Source organism: Diaphorina citri, unplaced genomic scaffold (assembly GCF_000475195.1).
Source record: "Diaphorina citri unplaced genomic scaffold, Diaci psyllid genome assembly version 1.1 scaffold152, whole genome shotgun sequence".
Classification (NCBI taxonomy): Eukaryota; Metazoa; Arthropoda; class Insecta; order Hemiptera; family Psyllidae; genus Diaphorina; species Diaphorina citri.
Genome location: NW_007377589.1, coordinates 176,149 through 184,091, shown reverse-complemented (window position 1 = coordinate 184,091; position 7,943 = coordinate 176,149). Strand labels below are relative to the sequence as shown.

Below are 7,943 nucleotides of genomic sequence, written 5' to 3'. Positions count from 1 at the left end.
CAAGGAAACAAAAGATAAACGAAAAAAAATATGGTGGGTAAGTACCACGTTAAATCTGCGTTATGATAGGGCCATGAGAATTATGACGAACTTTCCATATCTAAAAGTCCTATAAAAAGGGGCAGACAACAATTATCAGAAACTCACGATTATCCATGGAAGGATTCTTCCCGCCTTCTCTGTTTCGCGATAGTTTGGTTTCTGGATAGTAGTCCTCTTGTTTATAATAAGTCTCTATGGTAGATCAGAATGTTCGTTTCAATGGGACTTTTTCGAAATTTATCTCTTAGGTTCCTTACGCAAGAACGAAATGTCTTAATGTTAAGTTCAACAGATCTTAAGTCTGGAACCCTAAGTCATGCCAACGATTTTTTCCTTTCGTAAATTTAACTTACAAAACGCGCTTGTTTTTTTACCAGTGATAAATGATACGTTTTGAAATATATCCTTCCAACATAGGCACATAACACGTTCAATATGTGTGGGGTGAGAAATTGTAAAGATGGACAAATATTGATATCAGCTGTGACATCAAACCTACATGATAAAAAAATGGGTAAAAATTGCACTCTGCCAATTATTAACAATTAAAATAACTGTGAACGTTTGCACAGTGCAGAGTTGTATGTCAAATGTTATTTTAAAAGTTGTTTGTTTTTGTTTGTATTTATTTTTATTGAGCTGAAGTCCTTTAGCTGTGAAAACTTTTTTTAAAAATAGGTAGGTACTTCCAAGTGGAGAACAATTTTCGAAAAACATACCTACTTACCTACCTATTTAGAGATTTTTAATTTTTATTGACTACTACCCAAAGTATGTAAAATAGAAAGCCATTTCTGTTGCCCTAAAACATCTTTCTTATAGATTTCATTGCAGAAGAAAGGTTCTGAAAAATTATTCATTAGGTAATAATGATTCTCTTCCTGTAATTCCTACAGCACTGCTTTCTAGCTTTACATAGGTAACAAACTGTTAGAATTCAAATACAACAAACTGAGTAAAACTCAGTCCCTTCTACTCGTGCCCTAAAACATCTTTCTAATAGATTTCATTGCAGAAGAAAGGTTCCGAGTTATTCATTAGGTAATAATGATTCTCTTCCTCTAATTCCTAAAGCACTGCTTTCTATCTTTACATAAGTAGGTAACAAACTGTTAGAATTCAAATACAACAAACTGAGAAACTTAGTCCCTTCTACTCAATCTACCCAGAAAACCACGAGATCTTATTTCAAAACAGTACAGAATATTGATAAGATCATTTTGATTATTTGTATACCTCTTCTTTTATACCAAATTGTGAAGTATCTTCAAAAGATGGTACACTATCACATAAATTTGTGTGGTTTCTGTGTGAAGTTTCTACGAGACGTTACAACGAAATAATGTGACGTCATTAAGAGATGACACTGTTGTGTGCGAGATAAGTACAAAGTACAGGAATATTGAATAGCTTGTGCTTAGAATAACTTCCTGCTTCCATTTTCTTTCTGTGCCAGTGGCGCAGTCGATTTTTTGATTTTTGAACGTGAGAATTTTTGAGGGTATTTTAGAGCATTTGGAAGCGTCCTTAGGAAGAAACAAAGATTTTTTTCACCGTTTTTTGTGTTTAAAAGCCTATTTTTTAACCTAGCAACTAGCAAATGCCATGGTTCATATTCATACTCTGTAAAAAAAGTCGGTAAATTCAATCTAACTTTTTTTAAAGGCCAAATTTTTTGGATAGGAGGGAAAGTTCCTGTCCAAAAAAATTGGTCTTTCGGTTTTTTAGGGGTTTATTCAGTAACAAATAATAAAAAATTGAATGCCTGTAATCTATTAGAACTTTTCCACTGATTTCGACATAACACGAACGTTTTTTTTTCCCCTAAAAGATATCCAAGGTCGGCACTGGTTTCGAAAGCACTTCATCAGAAGTGAGGAGGGAGCGACAGTATTATTAATCATTTATTTTGATACTCCACTGAGGAGAATATTTTCGACCTCCCATCTAAAGGGTGTGTCTTTATGTCCTCTTCACACCCTGGGGTTTTTCACCAGCCCTTCTTTATTACGTCATAATTATGGGAAGGAAACATATTTTAAAACTTTTTTCCTTCATTATTTAATTTTTTTAGGCCTTTGAAAATAGACAGTCATTTTAAATTAAATTTTAGCCATTTCTATTTTGGTTTGAAAAATCCGTTACAGTTCTAATTCTCGAGTTACACGATATTTTCACATTGCCTGTTGCTCAGAATAATGGTTTAACAACATTGAAAAGTTCTTTTTTACTCAACCTTCTTTGTCCATGATTCTATGATCTCTATAAAAGCTAAACGCAATAGATTCAATACAAGTAAAAAATAATAATAATAAAGGAGATTTAGTTAAAAAAAAAAGTTTTGAAAATAAATTTAGAAACGACTGAAGAGGATGCTCTTTTGACGACAAAAGAGGGGGAGATAAATCAGGGCGAAAATATATTCTATAATTGAAAATAAATTTAGAAACGACTGAAGAGGATGCTCTTTTGACGACAAAAGAGGGGGAGATAAATCAGGGCGAAAATATATTCTATAGACTCTTGCTTTGAACACACAAGGGGAATTTTTCGGAGTACCCCACATTCAAAGACTGTGCTCTTCTTATGATGAGCTTTAACACTTGGAGCTTTCGCTTTAAAATATTCAATCTTGAGAAAGGAATTTTAAAAAGCTAATTTTATAGGGCTGAAGTGGAACGGTAGAAGATTTGAGAAAAGAAATATGGTAGAACTTCAGCTTAAACAATTTTGCGATATCTCTGCCAGCAAAGCTGTATACATTTAATTTTCAAAGAAGACATCGGCAAAAAAAAAAAAAAAAAAAAAAAAAAACATTTCGATTGTTACTAAGTAACAGGTAACAGTGTTATTAAAATGTTCTTAAAAAGTCTTATTAAAATGTTTAATGTAAAACTTTTAAGATTCTTAATTTATTAATAAAACTTGTCTTCTTTGTGTGCTTTCAGGGTATTCGATCTCACGGGCTATGAACCTCAGGATCTCATAGAGAAAACCATTTACCATTATATTCATGGATGTGATATTTTTGACATGCGATTTGCTCATAGTACACGTAAGTAGCTAATTTGTCTTCACTTTTAGACCCATCTTCTTCTTTCTCGCCTGAGTTCAGACGGAGTCGGAGTTTTTCGTCAACCTTTCAATCAGCCCTAGCTAGGGCGTTTTGGCTTTTTAGTTACAACTTTTTGACATTTGGTTTTGGCTACACAATTTACTAAAGGATGCCCTTCGCACTCAAACTTTGCTATATCTTTAGCGAGGGAAATTGTTCGTTCTAAGAGTGTCCAAAATGTTCACCAAAGTGTTAGGATGTTGCCTTCACTTTTAGACCCATCTTCTTCTTTCTCGCCTGAGTTCAGACGGAATCGGAGTTTTTCGTCAACCTTTCAATCAGCCCTAGCTAGGGCGTTTTGGCTTTTTGGTTACAAATTTGACATTCTGTTTTGGCTACACATTTTTTACTAAAAGATGCCCTTCGCACTCAACCTTTGCTATTTCTTTAGAGAGGGAAATTGTTCGTTCTAAGAGTGTCCAAAATGTTCACCAAAGGTACAAATTTACTATCTCAGTCTAATGTTAGGATGTTGTTTGCTTTCTATTTGCAGTATTATGTAAAGGCCAAGTGACCACCAAGTACTACAGGTTCCTAGCTAAGGATGGCGGATGGGTGTGGATACAGAGCTACGCCACCATTGTACACAATAGTAGATCTTCCCGACCCCATTGTATTGTCTCAGTCAATTATGTACTAAGGTGAGTTTCTGCCGAAATTTTTTAGGATGTCAAATTAGAATAAAAAAAATTTAAATTTTTTTTTTTTTTTTTTTTTTTTTTTTCGTTTACCTACATTAATATTTACCTAATTGTTTAGTGACTAAAAACTAATTATAGATACACTCTGTCATTAGGTTCCAGTAGGTATTATAACTTCATTTTTGCTGATCTTTACCTGCCCAAGTCCAAGAAATCAATATTTGCGCCAAAATCTCTCAGGCAAAAACAAAGGTTCAAAACTTTCCCCTCCATGGTTTTAACTTATCACTTTTTCTTTCAGGTAATCCACTGTGCCGGTTATTTAAAAGTCAAATTCTTTCACCTGGAAAACAACGGCCATTTCGACGGCTGCTTTCAAAATATCGGTCTGGTTGCCGTAGGTCATTCTCTGCCACCTAGCGCGATCACGGAAATCAAACTCCACTCCAATATGTTCATGTTTCGAGCTTCATTAGATTTAAAATTGATATTCTTAGATGCAAGGTAAGTTGTTTGCATTATTGAAGATTTGTTACATCTCGAGTGATTCGCGCAAAACATTCAATTTAATGCTTTCCTTTTTTAGCACCGTACTTGAATCCCAAGTCTGAATTCTAGGAAACTTGATGTAATTCTGTAAACAAGAAGCATTCCTTGGATTCTATTTAAAGCTTTTTTCAGGGTAACTTTGCTTGTAATTATCCTGATAATATTTGTTCTCCTGATGATAGTCTTTGTTTTGATAGGCTTTGTCTCTTCGCCCTTCTTAGAAGTACCTATTAACAAAAGAAACAGAGGAAAAATATCCTGAAATCTATACCTTTCAAGCATATAAGTACGGGATAGTATTGCGTCTAAAATTGCACCATGATGGTGGTATGAAAAAAAGCAAATAAAACAAAAGGAACCTACAAGAAAGAAATCAGAACAGTGTAATCATTGAAAAATAAATACCTAAATTCAAGTGTTGAAGTTTGGGCCTGGCTTGAATAAGACCCACATTTTTCAAAGGATAATTCAATCTCGAGAGCTGCAAGAAGCTCCAAAGGATGCTCAGTTGGGACCCTTTTTTCACTAAACAAATGGCATCAATATTGAAAGTAGGCTTTGCATACCTACCCAATTGTGGCAGTAACTTGGGTACCTAGGTACCTATGTACATTACAACTTATGATGAAAATTAAAATTGTGACATGCTTGAGCATAACACTTACAGATAGAGTGGACCAGCAATATTTGTACTGATAATAATTTAGGTGACAGCAGATAGGGTATTTCAGACGCGAATATTTTCAATATCAACTTGTGTTGTAAATTAATCAGGGGGTTTAAAATATAATCCATAATAATTTAGGTGGCAGCAGGTAGGGTATTTCAGACGCGAATATTTTCAATATCAACTTGTGTTGTAAACTAATCAGGGGGTTTAAAATATAATCCGGGCAGTGAGAATACAGAGTTACTCCATATCTAAGTATTGACTCAATCAATGAATAGTATATAGTTCTTTTCACGAGCATAGGTACATTGTTTACATAACACTTATTTAATCTATACAGTATCAGTCTCAATTTCTTAGTAATTATTTCAACGTGACTTTTGAGCTTAAAATCATAATCTAAGAATATGCCCAGATATCGAAAATCTTGTTTGTATTCAATTTCAGGACAAGAGCAAGTTCTATTGTAAGACTCCATTTCCAGGCAAGATCTTGAGTGACATTTAATTTTGTTTTTCATTTTGAGGTAAGAGTTCAAACGGCTATGTATGTTTCCAATTACCAGTATCTCAGTTTTCTCGTTGTTTATGAAAATTGAGTTGCTATAGAAATATTTCTGAAGTGTGATCAGATCTTCTTGAGTATTTTTTATGGCAATATCTAGATTCTTGTGGATATTGATGATAGCAGTATCATCAGCGAACATCTTGATCTCTCCATTCATTTGTAGGTATTTGATATCGTAAGTATATAGGTTATACCACAGTGGTGAATTGATCCCTCCTTGAACTAAACCGAATTCAATATTCCGCTTATTACTAAGTTCTTTCCCAATCTTCACAACTTGAGTTCTGTTGGTAAAGTAGTTTTCAAGTAAAAGAATTGATCCCTCCTTGAACTAAACCGAATTCAATATTCCGCTTATTACTAAGTTCTTTCCCAATCTTCACAACTTGAGTTCTGTTGGAAAGAAGAAAAAGAAGAAGAGGAAGAAAAAGAAGAAGAAGAAGAAAAGAAAAAGGAAAAGAATAAGAAGAAAAAGAAGAAGGAGAAGAAGAACTTCTCCAACAATACAGGGTGATCCAAGGCGTCAAAAGCTGACTTCAAATCGACTGCGCACATAACTACAAACATCCTGTTATCCAAGGCCGGAATGATAAGCTCTGATAACTCTTCAAGTAGCGTCATTGTACTCTTGCATTTTTGAAAACCATGCTGGAATTTTGGAATAATTTGGTGTTCTTCCAAGTATTTCGATATATTTTTATGTAAATACTTTTCCAGAATTTTCTCCAGGATAGGTAGAGATCCTATAGGTCGGTAATTAGAACATTTATCTACCGGGCCTTTCTTATGCAACGCAGTTATACTAGATATTTTAAGTCCATCCGGTATAATTTTAGACGCAATTATGAGGTTTATTAATTTTTTAATGATAGGTACAAATAAAGTCCTGTATATTTCTGAAGTGTGATCAGATCTTCTTGAGTATTTTTTATGGCAATATCTAGATTCTTGTGGATATTGATGATAGCAGTATCATCAGCAAACATCTTGATCTCTCCATTCATTTGTAAGTATTTGATATCATAAGTATATAGGTTATACCACAGTGGTGAATTGATCCCTCCTTGAACTAAACCGAATTCAATATTCCGCTTATTACTAAGTTCCTTCCCAATCTTCACAACTTGGGTTCTGTTGGTAAAGTAGTTTTCAAGTAAAGGATGATGGATTCCAACATTTTTAAATTTCTCCAACAATACAGGGTGATCCAAGGCGAAAGAAGAAAGAGAAGAAGAAGAAGAAGAAGAAGAAAGAGAAGAAGAAGGAAGATAAGAAGCAGAAGAGAGAGGAGAAAGAGGAAAAGGGAGGGGTTAGATAGGAACGATATTTTTTATCCTTCCAGGTGACAACAAGCGGAAATAATTTCCCTTATAGTAAAATGGAATAGGGACGGCTAAAGGTAGAGCCAAGAAGAAGAAAAAGAAGAAGAAGAGGAGGAAGAAGAAGAAGAGGAGGAAGAAGAAGAAGAGGAGGAGGAGGAAGAAGAAGAAGAAGAAGAAGAGGAGGAAGAGGAAGAAGAAAAAAAAGGGCAAATATAGGAAGAGATTGAGGAAGTTCAATCAGGGCCAGTGAAGAGAGGGGGGAGAGAGCGAGAGAGAGAGAGAGAGAGGGGAGAGAGAGGGAGAGAGAGAGGGAGCGAGAGATAGCTATATGAGAAGGAAATACAAGCTATATGAGAAGGAATTACAAGGCAGAAAGTGAGGGTACAAACAGCCAGAAGAAGGGGAAATATTGGGCAAGGAGCAAGGGTATAAAAACAGGCAGAGGGACTAGAGGGAGGGAAATAGCTATAGGAGGGAAAAACAGGCCGGGACGAGGGAGAAAGTGGAGGGAAAAACAGGGATATTTTCCAAATGTCAAAGGTGAAAATCCCGCGCGCTCCCTGGCTGAAACATTTACTCACAACAATGTCTGATATGCAAAACAAGCAGTAGGGCGCAACTAAGCCTCACATTTACCGTACGAAAACAATTTCATAGTAACTTTTTAGCTTAATCCCCATTAGAGGTGAGCAACTCATTTTTTTGAAAGAGGTTTGATAGAGGGAACTGTAACTGCAAAGGTCTCATTGTGCCGGAATCGAAGAGAAAAGCAAGACAGGATAGGAGAAAGCCAGTAGTTCCGAGAACGAACCTTATCTGTTTAGGATAAAGTCCGCCCCGGGCGAGAATCGAACCCGCGACTCAGTGCTGACAAGGCAGACGCGCTCCCTCTAAGCAATCGAACTACTTACGTTAAGCAACGTTGGCCGTGGAAAGAACCTGGACGGAGTCCATTAAAAATCCAAACAGAAATTATTAATTCAATTCAATTTTCACTATCATTATTTTTCATTCCTGCAGCAGAGTTTGTCTATATA

The 7,943-nt window shown here is 35.4% G+C and overlaps 2 protein-coding genes across 3 annotated transcripts in view; one reads left to right on the top strand and one right to left on the bottom strand.

Moving 5' to 3' along the window:
• Nucleotides 1–4,346, top strand: part of LOC103505118 (single-minded homolog 1) — a 7,822-nt gene extending 3,476 nt beyond the window's left edge. Inside the window, exon 4 of the mRNA XM_008469427.3 lies at nt 4,100–4,346. Coding sequence (XP_008467649.1) covers nt 4,100–4,306 — 207 coding nt within the window. The 3' untranslated portion in view covers nt 4,307–4,346. The remainder of the gene's footprint in view (nt 1–4,099) is intronic.
• Nucleotides 1–7,943, bottom strand: part of LOC103505119 (dihydrofolate reductase) — a 37,095-nt gene that overhangs the window by 14,558 nt on the left and 14,594 nt on the right. Inside the window, exon 6 of one of the 2 annotated variants that reach the window (XM_008469429.3) lies at nt 4,488–4,574. The exons of the other annotated variant lie outside the window; for it this stretch is intronic. The gene's annotated coding sequence lies outside the window, so the exon portion shown is untranslated. Of the gene's footprint in view, nt 1–4,487; nt 4,575–7,943 lie in introns of those variants that run through there. 2 annotated transcript variants of the gene reach the window in all.